The sequence below is a fragment of the Xenopus laevis genome, chromosome 7L (assembly GCF_017654675.1).
Source record: "Xenopus laevis strain J_2021 chromosome 7L, Xenopus_laevis_v10.1, whole genome shotgun sequence".
Classification (NCBI taxonomy): domain Eukaryota; kingdom Metazoa; phylum Chordata; class Amphibia; order Anura; family Pipidae; genus Xenopus; species Xenopus laevis.
Window position 1 is genome coordinate 12,277,501 of NC_054383.1, and position 19,212 is coordinate 12,296,712.

At 40.2% G+C, this 19,212-nt stretch overlaps 1 protein-coding gene across 1 annotated transcript in view; it reads right to left on the bottom strand.

Annotated features, from left to right (window-relative positions):
• Window positions 1–19,068, bottom strand: part of rtkn2.L (rhotekin 2 L homeolog) — a 64,756-nt gene extending 45,688 nt beyond the window's left edge. Inside the window, 4 exon segments of the mRNA NM_001094816.1 lie at window positions 2,229–2,282; window positions 12,459–12,517; window positions 16,625–16,824; window positions 18,942–19,068. Coding sequence (NP_001088285.1) covers window positions 2,229–2,282; window positions 12,459–12,517; window positions 16,625–16,824; window positions 18,942–18,995 — 367 coding nt within the window. The 5' untranslated portion in view covers window positions 18,996–19,068.
• Window positions 19,069–19,212: the final 144 nt, after the last annotated feature.

A 19,212-nucleotide genomic window follows, 5' to 3' on the forward strand; every position in this document is an offset into this window, starting at 1 on the left:
TTCGCCGTCTAAAACCTGTCGAATAGCTGTTTTAGCCTATGGGGGACCTCCTAGAACCTATTTGGAGTCAATTGGTAAAAAAATCGAAGTTTTTTTGGACAAACTTAGAACCAAATTCGATTGAAAATGGACCCGGAAAAAAAATATTTAGATTGGTCTTTTTTAATTCGAATTTCTATGTTATGGGAGTTCAAAAAAACTCATAAAGAGGCAATTAAGCCAGCACTCACCAAGAGCTCCAATTTCTTATTGGTAATCTGGCAGACTTCAAATATCCAAACAAACTATAGCAGACAGCAGCATCAAGGATTTAAGTTAAAAAGCCTTTATTTGCTTCTTTTTGGCTTTACGATCTGGACAGTTACTGTTTAGATCGTAAAGCCAAAAAGTAGCAAATAAAGGCTTTTTAACTTAAATCCTTGATGGTGCGGTCTGCTACAGTTTGTTCATAAAAACTCCTGTTAGACCCTTTAGACCCTTTATGAATCTGCTCCTTAATGTTTACATGATTTTCTAGTAGACAAGGTATGAAGATCCAAATTACAGAAAGATCCATTATACAGAAAACCCCAGGTCCAGAGCATTCTGGATGACAGGTCCCATACTTGTACTGTCTTTTTATTGCAGCAATTGTGCACAAACAGCGGGACAGAGGCCTTTGTAGAAAGAAACCCCATTTGTACCATGTATGCAATTTGAAAAATAAGCCTTGAATCCTGTAAATTATATAGTATATAATGTACCCCCTATTGTAAAATAAAAGGATATAAGGTTAAGTGCTTTCATACAGGTCATGGATCTCAGAGAATGGCATCTTCATATTTTACAACAGGGCCTACATTATTTATTATAAAACAAGTATGACCTGCTATCCAGAATGCTCTGGGTTATTCTGCATAACAGCTCTTTCTGTAATTTGGATCTTCATACCTGAAGTTTACTAGAAAATCATGTAAACATTAAATAAACCCAATTTTGCCTCCAATAAGGATTAATTATATCTTAGCTGGGATCAAGTACAAGGTACAAGGTTTTATTATTACAGAGAAAAAGGAAAAATATTTTAAAAATATGGATTATTTGCATAAAATGGAGTCTATGGGACAAGGCTTCACAATAATTCTGGATAATGGATCACATACCTGTACACATTTCAGTGAGTCATGTGACAAATGATATCACTGAGTACCGTTATAACAGATGACAGCACCATTTATAAGGATATTTAAATTATTATTTAAATGTATTCAGGGTCCTTGTGTATTATAAATGGAGCTAAGTGATGTCATCAGTTATAATCAGTGCATAATGATGCAATCTGTGCTATGTACCTTTCTGAAACTTGTGTATTATAAGGAATAAAATACATCCAGTAGTAAAATATGAGGATATTAGAAGTCACCTCGGAGTCCCGTGCCCTGTATATAAGCACTTGGCAGCATGAAACTACTCAATGACTTATAATATCCTAATATTTTACAGTAGGGGGGACATTAATCCTTATTTAAATATGGTTATATGTTTCTTTACATACATAGATAAAACACATTAAGAATTAGGTGCAAATTGTGGCAGATCCTACTTTTTTTTTATACATTTAAAACAGTAGGGCTTCTGGGAAATTAGTCCCATTTTCTTTTAGGTGACATACCCCCCTTTTTGGTCAGTACATTAAGGGTGTTATTTATAAAGTCTGAATTTATCTCAATATTTTCGGGAAAAAAACTGATCAAATCCACATGGGGTTTTTCGGCTTATTTATTAAATACACTTTCCCGAAAATTTTGTTTGCGGGAAAAAATTGCGAAAAATCAGGTTTTTTTTATGGGTGTTTTTTTTAGGATTTTTCACCTGAAAACTCAGATTTCTTATGTTTTTTGCCTGAAAACTTCAAAAAATCATCGAGAAGTCTCCCATTGACTTTTATGCAACCTCGACAGGTCTGAGATGCTGGATTTTCCGATTCAGACTTTTCCATCCTCGGGTTTTAATAAATTCTGAAAAATTAGTGATTTTTTTTTAACAGTCCGACTTTATATATATATAAAAAAAAAAAAACATGAATTTTTCGCTATTTTTGAAATTAAGAGTTTAGTAAATAACCCTTAGACTACCCTGTGAAAAAGCGGAATGTTATGATGTGTGTGAAAGTGTGCGTGTTAATGAAATAACGGGGTCATGGTTTTTTATATCAAGTAACCAGATGGCAGCACAGATGTTAAACATACTTTCTTTGTTGCTGAAGTGGTCGGAATCTTTCCACATCAGTGGTATTCGAATACCTAAAGAGAGGGGGGGAAAAAGGGAGAAAAAATATTAATGCTTCTTCTGTTAGAAAGAAAAAGAAATAAGAAGACACACACTATAACTTACAGATGCTGCATGTGCCTTTATATTTCCGTGCTGTAAAGGCTATTTATCAAGATAACTAAAGAAAGTCTCATTTTGCAAGTACTGTATAATACAATAAATAACTACTTAATTGCATGGCATGTGTGTTCTTGCTATGAGAATAAATGCAGATGAATTATGGTACATATGTCTCCTAGGTTACACTAATAAAACAACTATTTCCTTTGCAATCATACATAACAACAAGTTTTACATCATTACAGTAAGTAGCACGCAGCATCCTAACCCTTTTTGATTAAGTATCGAGCAATTTACCCTTAGTCACCATTTCATTAAAAAGTTCTGCTGAAACAAAAAAGAAAAAGCCAAAGAAAATGTAAAGAAGGAAACCATTTAAAATAAATACAGGTATGGAACCTGTTATCCAGAATGATCAGGACCTGGGGTTTTCCAGATTATGGATCTTTCCATAATTTGGATCTCCATACCTTAAGTCTCCTACAAAAATATATATTAAATAAACCCAATAGGATTGGTTTGCTTGTACAGGTATGGTACCTGTTATGCAGAATCTGTGGGAACTGGTGTTTTCTGGATAATAGATCTTTCCGTAATTTGGATCTTCATACCTAGAGCTGGCCATAGACTCAAAGATACGCTCGTTTGGCAACATCGCCAAACGAGCAGATCTTTCCCCGAGATGCCACTAACATGGCCACTAACATGGCATGGCTATATCAGGGGTAATACGAACGTTCGGCCGTACGGCCGAAAGATCGAATTACGATACACCAAGGGGCTCCAACGGGTCGGTCGGTTAAAAATCAAACCTTCCCGATCGATATCGTGGCCAGATATCGATCGGGAAGACCCGTTGGAAGCCCCCACCGGCAGATAAACTGTCAAATTGGTCCAAACGACGGATATCGGCAGCTTTATCTGCCCGTGTATGGCCACCTTCTACTAGAAAATCATTTTTTGACCAGAGATCAGACTTGAGGTGGGCCCCATACACGGCCAACAAATTAACGACTTTGTCCAGAACTAAGCTTTTATTGGCCTGTGTATGGCCATCTAAACTTCTTGCAGCCCAAACATACAGATTAAAAAAAAGAAGAGCAGAAGAAAATGGCAAAATACAATGCGGCCCTCCTCGGACGGGAAAACCAAACCTGCCTAATTCACATATGGCTGATTAGTCAAATAGGCCCATATGCAAGTCCCACAAACATGGGCCAACAAATTATCAGATTTTGCCCGTTACCCATGGAATGGCCTTCTGGCAGTGGATTGGGTACTCGTGGGCAAACCACACAGTGGGCACATGAGGTATAATCTGGCCGAGTCTCTCACATTGCGATTACTCAGCGGGTGATCTGATGAAGGACTCACACTACATGAACAGACAGCATTAAAGGAGAAGGGGTTGCACTTGGGGTTGCACCTATCAGCAGAAAACTGCACCAGGCCGGGGTTCTTCCTGCGAGCATCACAGAGCGATCCTCTTTCGGCTTCTTCTTTCTTCAAATTTCCCAGGGCAGACGCATGCGCAGTAGAACGAAAAAGCTGACTTTTTAGTTAAAAGTTCAGCTTTTCGCTCTACGGCGCATGCACAGCCGTGAGAATAAAGAAGAAGCCGGAAGAGGATCGATTTGTGGTGCTAGCTGGAAGAACCCCGGGCCGGTGCAGATTTCAGGGGTTTCAGGTAAGTATTAGGGATGCACCGAATCCACTATTTTGGATTCGGCCGAACCCCCGAATCCTTCGCGAAAGATTCGCCGAATACCGAACCGAATCTGAACCATAATTTGCATATGCTAATTAGGGGTGGGAAGGGGGAAACATTTTTTCTTCCTTGTTTTGTGACAATAAGTCACACGATTTCCCTCCCTGCCCCTAATTTACATATGCAAATTAGGATTCGGTTTGGCTGGGCAGAAGGATTTGGCCGAATCTGAATCCTGCTGAAAAAGGCCGAATCCTGGATTCGGTGCATCCCTAAGTAAGTATATACAATCACTTGGGGTGCACCGCCAAGTGGAAGAAGACTTTCCTTCTCCTATAAAAGAAATAAAACATGAACTCAATATTATAAAACTAAATTGGCCAGTGTGGAATTAAAGCCAATGGTCTCATTTATATTCCAACCTATCAAGTCTTTTTTTGTTCCAGAATGTTAAAAGGAAAATGACTAGCCTAAACAAAATTCCATAATGTCGTTAAACGTTGATATTCTATTAGCTGATAACATGAAATCATATCAATCATGAAACAGGTTTAGAGAGCAGTTAGGAAAAATCTAAAAAGGGTGGGACTTTTAAGCCCAGGGAAGTGCAAATGAAGTGCTTCAGTCTTATTTTCAGTTGGGTTTAACAGCAAACTCTATTGCCATGAATTTAGTCTACAGAGATTCAATCTAAGCCTCTAACACAATCGGAAAAACACAAGATTCATGTTGCAGCTTGTAAATAATTTATTAAGAGTTTATACAATTGCAACGGCTAGATAGAATCATTTGAAAGCAAATAGTAGCGGGTCATTTTTATTTCCCAGGACTTCATCTCCAGCTAGCACTGTTCTTTATTAATGAGGTTTATTTAAAATTTTCGACAAGCTCCAGCAAGTCACAAATGTGCTACATCGATGGCTAGTCACAGATAGACAGGCTCTGCAATCTGGCTCCTTCACAGAAACTCTCATCTTGCAAATACCGGATAGTTTCTTACATAGAACAATGCTGGGCCTAAAATAAATATAAATGAAACATTTATTTTTGAAAAATAAACCTGGCCTTAAATGGGCCGTTCACCTTTAAATTAACTTTTAGTATAATGTAGAGATTGACATTCTCAGACAATTTGAAATGATTTTTAATTTTTTATTATTTGTAGTTTTCGAGTTATTTAGCCATTTTCCAGTTTGCAACTTCAGCAACCTGGTTGCCAAGGTCCAAATAACCCTAGCAACCATACACTGATTTTAATAAGAGACTGGAATATGAATACGGAAGGTCCGGGAAAGAAAGAGGAGTCTTAAATAGTATCAATAACTATAAATTTGTAGCCTTACAGAACATTTGTTTTTTAGATGGGGTCAGTGACCCCTGTCTAAAAGCTGTTAAGAGTTCCATAACCATATAAAAGCACAAGGCCGAAAACCAAGCTCTTATATACAGGTCATGGAACTCCAAGGGGCAGATTTACAAAATTCGAGTGAAGAATTCGAATGTAAAAAACTTCGAATTTCGAAGTATTTTTTGGGTACTTCGACCATCGAATTGGTTAAATTCGTTCGAATTCGAACGATTCGAACGATTCGAAGTAAAAATCGTTCGACTATTCGATAATCGAAGTACTGTCTCTTTAAAAAATACTTCGACCACCTACTTCGGTAGATAAAACCTACCGAAGTCAATGTTAGCCTATGGGGAAGGTCCCCATAGGCTTGCCTGTGATTTTTTGATCGAAGGATTTTCCTTCGATCGTTGGATTCAAATCCTTCGAATCGTTCGATTCGAAGGATTTAATCGTTCGATCGAACGAAAAATCCTTCGATCGATCGATCGCAGGATTTGCGCAAAATCGTTCGACTTCGATATTCGAATGATTTTAGTTCCCAGTCGAATATCGAGGGTTAATTAACCCTCGATATTCGACTATTGATGAATCGGCCCCCAAGTGTACTCCTAAAATTCTCATATTTTACAATAAGGAGTACTTTCTTATAATACCGTAGCCAAGTTTCAGCGAGTCATGTGACAGAAATTACATCACGAAGCAGGAATTATAACTGAAGACATCGCTAAGCACTGTTTATATAGTGAATAAAGTACCCCCTCTTGCAAAATATAAGGATATTATAAGTCACCGTGGAGTTCCATAACCATATAATTATATACATAATTAGGTCATGGAACTCCAAGGTTACCGCTAATATTTCCTCATTTTCCAACACGGGGTACTTCATTTATTGTAATACACAATTTTTAGTGAGAAATGTGACAAAAATGACATCACTACTCACCGTTTATAACTGATGACATCACTAGTCACTGTTTATAAGGATATAAGCAGGATATTCATGACTCTTGTGTATTATATTGTGAATAAAGTACCCCCCCTGTAACATATAAGGATATAAGTTACAGAGGAGTTCCACGACCATATAAAAACACGAGGCTGAAGGCCGAGTGTTTTTAAACAGGTCATGAAACGCCGAGGTGACTTCAATATCCTCATATTTTGCAAGAGGGTACTTTATTTATTATAATACACAAGTTTCAGTGAATCATGTGACACAAATGACATCACACAAGCACTGCGTATCTTGACAGCGCTATATAAATAAATGATGATCACTAAGCTCCATTTATAACCGATGACATCATCAAGCACTGTTTATAAGAAAATAATTTACAGGATATTCATGACTCGTGTATGACATATAATACACGAGAGTCATGAATGAAAATCATAACCTTATAAACTGTGCTTATTTACAGATAACTGTAAAACCACTGAATAAATTGGAAATTTGCTTAAAATTACATTTTATTTTTAAGATTAAAACCTCTTTAATGTGTGCCGTAATTGCTTCTATTTATAAGATAAGGAAGGTTATTTTTCTGAAGCCAAGAACTGTGGCTTGTTTTCTTTGAGCTTAATCACTACATTGCTTTATGGCACCGTCTCTGTAATAATCCTCTATCAAGACATGAAACACTGTGCTAGTGTTTTCACAGGATTTGTAATATTTGCCTACATCGGCCGGCATATTAAAAGAAGTGTTTATTATTGTAGCTCCCAAGAGCCTCAAAAACAAGACAGCAACGTCCAGCTTGTTTGCCCTGGACTTTTCTTCTCTTTGCTCCAATAAACACCTTCCGTGGAATCGAGGGAAGGAAGAAAAAAAATAAGTAGCCATAAAAGATTTTTTTTTCAGGCTACAGGAAAGTATATTACATCTTGCAGATTAAAGCTCGATTGCGGCACAACTCCTGCTCGGCATTTAGCGAGAGGTGCGAATTTGTTTTGATTTAGCATTTACGGCCATTTGATTTGAGCTTGTGGTTCTGTTAAAGATAAATCACAGGTGTGAAAAAAGCGGACGGCTCGCATTCAACACTAGGAATTTGCTTGCTGAATTATAAATGATTAATCCAATGTTGCTAAAGCAACGGGAACTTTTCTCCCCTGTTTCTCTCTTTAGCTCTCCTCTTAATCACTTCGGCTAGGAAAACGCAATTCGGTAAAGCATCTCTGAGGACAGAAGTGAATCTGTTACTTACAGAGCGGTGTAGCAATTAAGGCTTTGAGTCTCTTTCTCTTGCATTCTCTTGTTAATCACAATAAAATAGGCCAGGAGTGAAGTGCAAGTAAAGAAAATATTGCAAGGGAAACAATACAGCAGAATCCAGCTCCCCTCCAGCCAAGATTCCCACAATGACCTGAATAGAACTCCCTGTTCTGATTCGAACTGGGGGTGCACATATCAAAACCACTACTTGTTTTAACTATGTGTACAAAGTGTTTTCGTTTAAGATCATTCTGATCAAATATGCTGTTCCAGACCTGACAAAACCCATCAAAAATTACCTGGCTTTGTTGAAAATATAAGCCAAGATAAGCCAATATTTTTTTCGTGTCAGTTGTTTTCAGATTGTTCACCAGAAATAAAGACTTTTTTCAATTAGTTTCTATTGTCTATTTCTGACCGTTTTTCTAACAATGATGTGTAAAGTTTAATTTTTCACCTTATGCCTCTAAAGTAGCTGGAGGGAGGTCACCAACTCTGTAAACATTTCAAATCGATACATGTAGTTGATACATTTCTTATCTTTGTCCTTGCTCAGGATTCATACAATAGTTGCTAATAGTGATGTGCGGTAGAGTCCTGCAGCGGGTTGGGTACATGCGGGTTACCCACAAAAAAAGCGGGCACCCTGTGGAATGAGGGTAGGATTTTCAGGTGCGGGTATAGATGCGGCTCTGCAGGTCGCATCTAAATTTCTTATCTTATTTTATTTTGTCTATATTTTACTATTTTTAAAGTATTACCAAACTTGTTTCTGTCCCTGCCCACTTTTGATGATGTCACTTCCGGTTTGTAGCAACATCACTTCCTGTTTGATGCTAGTCGGCGGGTTGGGGGTCGGGGTGTGGATAAGGCGGGTCCGGTAGTGGAACAAATTGGGTAAATATGCGGTTCAGGTCACAGGCTGCGGAAATTGTTTCCGCACAGGACTCTAATGTATGGGTTAGGTCGACCTCACTGCTCCTCTTGCGGGTCACGATTTGGGTTTAGCGCTTCTGCCTGCTCTCCCCACTTGCGACCTTAGACTGCCGGCTTCTGGCTGTTTTATAGGATCGCACCTGCCATGCCCCTTTTGTTACATCATCAGGGTGGGAAGAGTCGGGTCTATAAATGGAGTTGGGAAGCCCGGTGCAATCTGCACATCACTAGTTGCTAATATCCCAGAGGTACTGCTAAGAAATGTAACATACTAAAAGTTAACTTTTAGTATGTTATAGAATGGTCAGTTCTAAGCACATCTTCATTTGGTCTTCATAATTTTTTTTTTATAGTTTTTTTTTATTTTTTTTATTTGATATCTTTCTCCTGACTCTTTCCAGCTTTCAAATAAGGGTCACTGGCCCCCATCTAAAAACAGATTCTCTGTAAGGTTCCAAATGTATAGTTCTAGCTACTTTTTATTATTCCTCCCTTTCAGCAATGCACTGTCCACTTATGCAGATGGGGTAACTTCAGAAAAGTGCAAGCACAATTAGTTATTGTCCAGGACTGTACGGTTAAAGGAGAACTAAAGAAGTAGCTAGAAATGTTTTATCATTATGTTTTGGGCTTCTGTACCAGCCCAAGGCAACCACAGCCCATTAGCAGTAAAGATCTGTGTCTTCAAAGATGCCCCGTAGCCTTGAGTCTTCTTTTCTGCACATTAACTGCACATAATGTCACAATATAAAGCTGATAAGTAATTAATACAGATAATTACTACATGGCAGCACAGAAACCAGTGCAACTAACAACAACATTTAATAATCAGCCCTGTAGCTTATTACAGAGGAATCTCAATTTCTGCTGGATAATTAGTGACGAGCCCTAAGCTTAGCTTCTCAACAGCTGCTCAGAGCCCACTGAGCATGTGAGTGTCACAGACACTTTCCAAGATGGTGACCCCCTGTGACAAGTTTGAAGTCCTAGATCATTGCTGATATTGAGAAGCCAAAACTTTAGCCTCGTGCAATAAGTTCACTATATAAAATATGTCATTTTTAGCCACATTGATTTTTAGGGTTTAGTTCAGGACGACGAGCATTCACACAAATGTCCGGCAGTAAAAGGATCTGCTAACCACCCGGCACACCACAAATCTTTCCATAAAACCCATTAGGCATTCAGCAAAGACATAATTTCTACCCAGACAACTATTTGTGGCCTATGGCTCAGGCCAGATACTTTCTTAATCTGCCCGCCGAACCACCAGCCCACCAGTATGTGAATATCAATTGCCAAACCAAACACTTGTGGTTTTTCTCACTGTCTTGTCTGCAGTGTCACTGGCCTTTTGGGAGAATCAGTGCTAAAATTCTAGTGGTTATACGAGACAGATAGAAAGTTAGAGGATGCTTACGTTTAGAACATTGAAGGCAGCATGAGAAGTTGTACGTCGTACTACCTCACACTGCCGCAGCAACGTTTCAACAATATAATCAACAAGTTGTGACATCACAAATAGTGAACTATATCAAAATTTACATTTTCTGGAACAGCCATAGTTGTTTAAAAGCTTACAGCAGCGTTCCTTTACGTTGTATTAGCAATTGCATTGTATTTGTGTACTGTATACATTTCCAACTACAGAAACAGTCATGGTTATAAGCCAATATTGTTTCCTTATGACACTAGTATGTTTGTTGGAATGCAAGAAAATATATAGGTGTTCAGTGCTTTTATAAGCAATGTATTTGTTAGTACTGGAACACTTTCACCAATGGGAAAATACCCACTTTTGACATAAGGTTATTCAGTTATTAAAAAAAACAACATACATCCATATTCCGCCACCCCCTTTCCCTTATGCAGTCAGAGTCATTCAGCCCCTCTCTTATATTGTTCCATGTTGAAGTGGTGAGTTCTGAGACCTGAAGTCCCTCTGCTTTTCATAATGGGTATGATGGAGAAACCATCGCTTAAACTAGTGGTGTGTGGGTCAAGAAATTCTCGACCCTAACCCGCCCCCTCCCAAGCTGCACCCCTCTATTTATAGACCTGAGCCCGCCCCGATGTCATAAGAGGGGCGGGGCAAGTCTATAAATTTAGGGTCCGGAACTCAGCTACTGCTAGGACAGAGAGAGCAGGAGAAGAGCTCAACCCAGACGTGCCCTCGACCAGAAGATATTATGCAGGAGCTGGCCCGAATCCCCCGAACCAGAGAGTCCTGTAGGTTTTGTGGCCTGCCGGTTGAAAAATGAAAGCAAACATTTGATTGGTTGCCATAGGTTACTGCCCAGGTGCAAATTTGCAATCAAGTAGAACTGGTAAATTTACCCTTTATTCTTTAATTAAGTTTAAGGAACCCTTGCATCCATCCAAAGCAATCATATAATCAATCCAAAAGTGGGTAATGATCCGATGAAGCGCAGGATTTACTGCTGCTAAAGTGCCTTTATTCTTCAACACGACATGTTTCGAGCTGATCAGCTCTTTATCAAGCTCGAAACATGTCGTGTTGAAGAATAAAAGCACATTTGCAGCAGTAATTCCTGCGCTTCATGGGATCATTACCCACTTTTGGATTGATCAGGTGCAAATTTGCCCAGTGTTTATAAATGAGCCATACAAACTCTAAAACTATAATGTCGTGAGATTTATCACTGAATCCGAATAAAAAAGGTACGAACGGAAAATGTTGCTGAACTCTGAGCTAAAAAATATGAATACCTAGAAAATCTTTAAGAAAAATTAGTTTTTCTGACAATTCCTAGTAAAAAAAAAAAAAAAATACGAAAACCCCTAAAAGTCCAAATTGTTTTAGAGCGGCCCAATAGGATCAGAGCAGCTCCCATTGACTTCTATAGGACCTCGACAACTTTTACCAGGCAAAGTTTTGTATTAGAGGATTTTTTTTGAATTTTTTAGAGCTTTTTTTTTTAAAAAAAAAAAAAAAAATAAACACAAATTTTCTGAGATTCGCTGAAAAATTCTGAATTTGATTTGTCATGTCAAAAAAATATTTCGCTCACTTTAGGGCAATGACAATGTCACGGCTACAAAAAGGCAAAAAATACCCTGCTGTAGACAATACTGAGAATTGTCTCTGCTAAAACACTTAAATCACGTAAACAACTCAAAATTGTGCGCAAAGGCATTTTTGAGTGATTACACAATTTCAATGTTTTGCCAGATTCTCACTATTGTCTATGGCAGGGTATTTTCTGCCGTTTCATAGCCGTGACAAATTGTGGATCAAAAGTAGCATCATGTGTCACTACCCTTTGTGTAATCTTGACCGGCACTGAAATCTGCTCATAATCTGTCCCTCTAAGTACTAGCGATGTGGGTCCCGACCGTAAACCCGCGGGTCAGTCAATTTCGGACCGGCTACCATACCGGGTCACTTTCCCTGCCCGCAACTCACACCGCCGGCTCCAGTTCCCTGAATTTATAGACTCAAGCCTGCTTCGCCCATTTTGTTACATCACCGCTGGGCGGGGGTAGGTCTATAAATAAAGGGGGACAAAGAGGGTCGGTGTGGGTCGAGGGAAACTCGACCTGCATATCTGAATTTAAATTGCATTATTTCAATATTAGGGTGTTGCAAGATCACCTTTATAAAGATTTAGCAAATTGTTAACTGGACCCACATTAGTCCTATAACATTTACCTAGTTTACTACTGACAATGGACTAACTCTATGGGCATGGAAATAAACGCACAAACAGAATACGCCCTTACTTGCTAGCTTTCATGGTTATTATTTTTGGTCCCATGTCGGAAGAAGATACTTCCGCAATTCAAAATCTATTCAGTTGGACAATAAAAGGCCTCATCTTAGTTACATGTCTTTGTTTTGTGGTTTACTGTACCTGAAATCGCAACTTTTCCAGGACAAGCTTGGCGTTCGTTCAGACCAACATCAGAAGACCTATAAATAATGCAAAAAGAATATAAATAGGAGGTTTTGTGTAGAGGGAACAAATTGTAGCCAAAGTTGTCCAGCTGGTAACGAATTTCTCCACTTCCTTTTTTCCCCCCCTTCCTTACATCCTACATACTGACCTGCCATAACTACTAGACCAGACAGCACCACTAGGGATTTAGGCCTAGGACACACCAATCCCATATGTAATAAAAAGCACTAAGTTTGCCCAGATGCAGTAACCCATAGCAACCAATAAGATGTTTGCTTTTAAAGGGGAAGGAAACCTAGTCGGCGCAAACCCCCACCCCCCCTCCCGTTTGTTGCCCACCCTCCTCCCCCCTGGCCTACCCGTCCAGCTGGGCAAATGCCCCTAACTTGTTACTTACCCTTCTGCGCAGGTCCAGTCCAGGGAGTTCACCGACAACATCTTCTTCCACGCGATCTTCTTCCTGCTGTGAACGGCGTTTTGGCACATGCGCAGCAGGATCATTTCGCCGGTACGGATCTACTGCACATGTGCCAAAAGTCACGCGCATGCGCAGTAGATCGTACTGGCAAAATGATCCTACTGCACATGCGCCGTTCACAGCAGGAAGAAGATCGCGTGGAAGAAGATGTCGTCGGTGAACTCCCTGGACTGGACCTGCGCAGAGGGGCGCCATATTGAAGCTTCCAAGTGAATTTGGCTTTCCTTGTAGTTTAAAGTGATCTCGACATTGTTCAAAATATAAATGTACATTAAAAGTTACCTGTAGGTTATGTTGATCTTTCTCAGCATTTGTTAGTAATTGTTATGAATTTCCATACCGGACTGTTTTGCCAACCTGGCTGTCCCTTATCAACCTGTCAGAGTTTGTAATGCTAAAAGACTACTGAGGCACAAATATGGCAGCTCCTTCATAGAGGAACATTGGGGGTAATGTAAAAGCATTGGGCAGCGGCTTTTATGGCAAAATTAGAAATAGTATGCAAAGCAATGTTATGAAAGATTTTTTTTAAAAAAAGTTTAATTTCTGGTGTCATTTGGGGACATTAAAGGAGAATTCAACCCCCTTGGTGCTAAAATCCCTCCCTCCTTCCCTGTGTTGCTCCCCCTCCCTACCTCCCCCCCCGGGCAAATGCCCCTAACTTGTTACTGACCCCTCCGTGCAGATCCTCTCCTGTTGAGTTCACGGCAGCCATGTTCGCCCGTACGCTCTTCTTCCTGTATTCGCCGGCATTTGTTGGCGCATGCGCAGTGTAGAGGGATTTACCGGTAAGGATCTACTGCGCATGTGCCCGAAAGTCACGAAGTTTCCGATTTCTTTTTTTAGAAACTTCGTGACTGTCGGCGCATGTACAGTAGATCCTTACTGATAAATCCCTCTACTGCGCATGCGCCACCAAATGCCGGCGAATACAGGAACAATAGCACACGGGCGAACATGGCTGCCGTGAACTCAATAGGAGAGGAACTGCACGGAGGGGTCAGTAACAAGTTAGGGGCATTTGCCTGGGGGGGGGAGGAAAGGCAACACAGGGGAGGGATTTTAGCACCGAAGGGGTTGAATTCTCCTTTAATAAACACTGGGCAAATTTGTTCATGGGCAGTAACCCATGGCAACCAATCAGATGTTTTCTTTCACTGTTCAACCTGCAGCTGGCTGAAAAAAGCAAATCACTGATTGGTCGCTATGGGTTACTGCCCAGGTGCAAATTTGCCCACTGTTTATAAATGAGCACCAGTATCGCTGGCATAATTATTATAATATTAGGTTACCTAAAGCTATGCAGCTTGTATTGTATGACGTTAAAAACTAAAACCAGAATTAGACTGTGTGTATTTACAGCATACGATTGTGAAACTAACCAAAGAAAAAGGAGACTGTTAGGGTTTTGCAATATTAACAGTGGGTGTTAAAGTCACTGTGTGTCTATTTCAGAATATCAACAAACCATTTTTTTACAATTGTTGCAAGTTAATTTCTCGGACGAAAAATAAATATTATTTAAAATGACAAACATTTGACTTCAGATGAATAAGAGGGTAATTATACACATAGTACACTAATAAAAACGGTGTCCCGTTACAGTGTAATAAAGCCATTAATCTTCTAAATTTGCGTCGTATTCCTATACTGAATTCTATAATTTGCAGTGGAGCGGGGTGAGGAATTATATTAAAAATAATATGCTGTCTTCTTTCAAAAACACTGTGTAGTTAAGTAACATAGCCAGCAGATGGCACCAGAAAACCAGTCCAAAATAAATGTTTCCTTCGGTAACGTACATAATAACAGTTACTTGCCACAATCTAAAAAGATTCATGTGAAAATCAACTGTTGTAGCGAATGGAGTGATTTATGCAAATATGAAGCATGACGGCAGTGAGCGTTAGTAATTAAAAATTGCATTTATTGATATTTTATAACCTCATCCCTATAATCAGAAAACAGAAAAGGACAATTACATTTACAATTAAATTTAAAACCGTGTAATGAAGATATACTGGAAACTTGCTCAGAATTATTTTTTCTTTTATTAAAGGGCTGGTTCACCTTTAAAGGACATGTAAACCCCCCACACAAAAATGTAATCAGTGAACAGCCTCTTTGAAATCTTTAGATAGCAGCCATTCTAGTTGTTAAAAAGTTAACAGTAAGGCTGCAGCATCCCCTAAATCACTTAGAATTGCGTCTCCTCCTCTAACCCACTCTTCTCCCTCCCTCAGGAATTAATTTTGGCTGTTGACTAATGAGCATGTTCGTTCTCTGATTACTAAACACACCCTCCAGTCTAACAGCCAATGAAGAGACAGCATTGCTGGTTCCCATAAAAACTCTAGCTGTCTCTCCTGAGCTCAGCTTAACCATTACAGTGCTCAACCCCAGCAGAACTTTTTATCAGAGTATGTTGTGCCTGTGTAACCTGCATTCTGCATTGCATGAACTTTACAGCATACATGTCTCAATGTAACAGATGATGTGTCAGAGGGAAACGGCCACTGGGTGAAAGCTACTATTTGTTTTAGGAAAATGTGATGGCTCTGGCAAATGGAGGAGGTACAGTATCTGCAGTACAAATTATGTGACTTTACATGTCCTTTAACTTAACTTTTAGTATGTTATAGAATGGCCAATTGTAAGCAACTTCTTAAATGGCCTTCAATCTTTATTTTTTCTTTATAGTTTTGAATTATTTGCCCTTTTCTTGTGACTCTTTCCAAATAGGAATCACTGACCCCATCTAAACATAAATGCTCTGTAAGGCTCAAATGTATTGTTATTGCTACTTTTTATTACTCATCTTTCTATTCAGGCCTCTCCTATTCATATTCCAGTCTCTTATTCAAATCAATGCATGGTTGCTAGGGTAATTTGGACCCTAGCAACCACATTAAGGATATTGGAAAACTGCTAAATAAAAAGCTAAACAACTCAAAAATCACAAATAATAAAAAATTAAAACCAATTGCAAATTGTCTCAGAATATCACTTTCTACATCATATTTAGAGGTGAATAACCCCTTTAAAACTAATTTAGGTGGCGTTCCCCTTTAAAAGAAACCATCAATTCAGAAACCCTTTTAAAAGTCATGTTTATGAGCAGTGATGTCTTGAAATCCCTTGTGGGTACAAGATTCAGTAAAACAAGTCACTGACTTGTCTCTTCCCTGACTTTCAATAACAGGCATGGCTTCAGGTCTAAGGCAGGTGTCCCCCAACCTTTTTTGGCCCGGGGACCAAAGGAAAGCCAAATTTTTTTGCAAGGACCAGGTTGTGTTGGGGGTGGTCGGAGAGGGGTCGGGGTCCAAATCTGGCACCTTGCATCAATTGTTCGGCAGCCCACTTCAGGACTGTCCAAGGCCCAGCAGTCAGGGACCCCTGGTCTAAGGCACAGAAAAAGTAAAATTCCCCTCTATACTGGTCATTGCTCCTATGCTGGTGAATGAAAACCCTCTACTGGACATACATGAAGCAGTAGCAGGAGTCCATGTGTATCAGAAAGAGCACAAACTATTGGAGCAATGACAGTCGTGATGGACAGAACACCCTGTGACCCCACAGTCTGAAAGAAACTTACAGCCAATAACAAAGTCAAAATGAACAAAGTATTTGGACGCCACTCTACCTTCTCCCTGTATTCCCTGTGTTGCTTTCACCCATTTGAGAGCGCAGCTGTGCCGTGTAATTCTGAATACGAGCGTTGCACACCATCAGGTTCTTCACTGCATTGAGGAGCTGCTCCTTCTGACTGCTCACCGACAGCAGCTTACAGATTCCATCTCTCATGCGGATCTCAAAATCAAGTTTTTCTTGTATAAGGCAGTCCTGTGAATACAAACGAGATACACGTGTTATGTGCTGGGGTGCTGAATAATGCAAGTAGCCGTCTCATAGGGCTGTTATTTAAAAAAAATAAAAATAAACAATGCATGGATATGGCCTAGTGATATAGTTAGTACTCCAGGACTCAGGCTGGAACTACACGATGCTTCTTCATCAGATCCGACGCGCTGAGAGGAAACGGATGCAACAAGACTGATGCGATGAAAATAAGGTAATGGAAATGTCGGACCTTGTTGCTGCGTGCATCCGACACGACTGACTGATGAAGACGCAACATGCAGCGTTCGAATCAGACAGTCATGCTGGATGCATGCAGCAACAAGGTCCAACATTTCTATTACTTACCTTATTTTCTGTTCATTCATTTTGGGTGTATAGTTTCCCTTTAAATAAAACATGACATTTTCAGATTTTTGGCATTCGAACTTTAATAAACCCCCTTAAGTGTTTTTTTTTTTTTTATAATCCATCCCGTCAGGCAGGCATTGATTAATTACATATGGTATCTGACTGAAATTTTAAATAAATACATCGGTTACCCTTAAAAATACACCATTATTGGGGTTCCCATAGTCCCTCTATGGTGTATGTCTGTGTATGGTGGTGAGCGAGTCTTAAAGGAACAGTTCAGTATGAAAATAAAAACTGGGTAAATAGATAGTGTGTGCAAAATAAAAAATGTTTCTAATATAGTTAGTTAGCCAAATATGTAATGTATAAAGGCTGGATGTGTAACATAATAGCCAGAACACTACTTCCTGCTTTTCAGCTCTCTAACTCTGAGTTAGTCAACGACTTGAAGGGGGGCCACGTGGGACATAACTGTTCAGTGAGTTTGTAATTGATCCTCCGCATTCAGCTCAGATTCAAAAGCAACAGTTATGACCCATATGGCCCCCCCCCTCAAGTCTCTGATTGGTTACTGCCTGGTTACCAATCAGTGGAAACCAAGAGAGCTGAAAAGAAGGAAGTAGTGTTCTGGCTATTATGTAACACATCCAGTCACTCCAGCCTTTATACATAACATTTTTGGCTAACTAACTATATCAGAAACATTTTTTATTTTGCACAGCCTAAATATTTTATTTTTACACTGAACAATTCCTTTAAACGTTCTTTCCCAGAAGCACAGTCACACGTGAGGAGTAGTGATGTGCGGGCCGGCCCGATAACCGCGGGTCGGGCAGGTTCGGGCCGACCTCGCACCCCCCCGTCTTTCCGGGTCGTGAGCAGGTCCGAGTTGGGCTCTGCTGACTTTTCCCCCCGCCCAGGACCTTACCAATGGCAGCCTGCTCGCCCTGTCCCTTTCGTGACATCAGCGGCGCAGGTTTATAAAAGGAACCCGAAGTCGGGTTGGGGAAAAACCCGACCTGTACATCACATTTTTTGAGTCTATCACAGACCTGTCCTAACATAGTGAAACATAAACCGCATTTCTGTGGGAACCTGTCTAGCAGCTGAATGCCCACTAGATGGCATGTGATGAGCCAATCTGCCCCCTTTCACTTTGCCGCTAAATTCGCTAAAACGCATTGAAGTCAATAGGCAACAACATTGGGCGCCAATGGTCGACTTTTTTGTCTCTGCGACTATTTTTTATGACTCGTCTTTCTATTCAGGCCTCTCCTATTCATATTCCAGTCTCTCGTTCAAATCAGCGCATGGTTACTAGGGGAATTTGGACCCTAGCAACCAGATGGCTGAAATTGCAAACTGGAGAGCTGCTGAATAGAAAGCAAAATAACTCAAAAAGCACAAATAATAAAAACCAATTGCCAATTGTCTCAGTATAACACAATTAGAAACACAAAGTATAGAAAGGTATACGTAGAGAATCACACAGGAGCAGACAGAGACACACAGAGACACATGACAGGTTACACAAGGCCACACCCAGACTCACACACAGTGACACACAGACTCACACACACACACACACACTGACACACACACAGTGACACACAGACTCACAAGCCAAACAAATGAAACTAGAGACAGACACACTCAGCTGTACAGACACAGACAGACATAAGCGAGAGAGAGTCACACAAGGAACAGTCTAACTGCTCATTACACAGGGGGTCTCTCGCATTACTCACATCCTCACGGGGGAAGAGCGCGCTCTCGCGTATTTTCTTGCGCTTAATCTCCATGCCGAGGGCCGAGCACTTGGACACGGTAGCGCGACACTTGTCGCTCCGGAGAAACATTTGAATTTGCCGCCGCGGCTCCTGTTCGTTCCCCTCCATTGTTTCCCAACAATACAACGTCCAGCGCGTCTAGTCCCGCCCCTCTCAGCCATTGGCCGGCGCCACTACGTCTTGCTCAGGGATTGGGTGGGACTACCGCGCCCTCGCAGTCGCTGGCTGA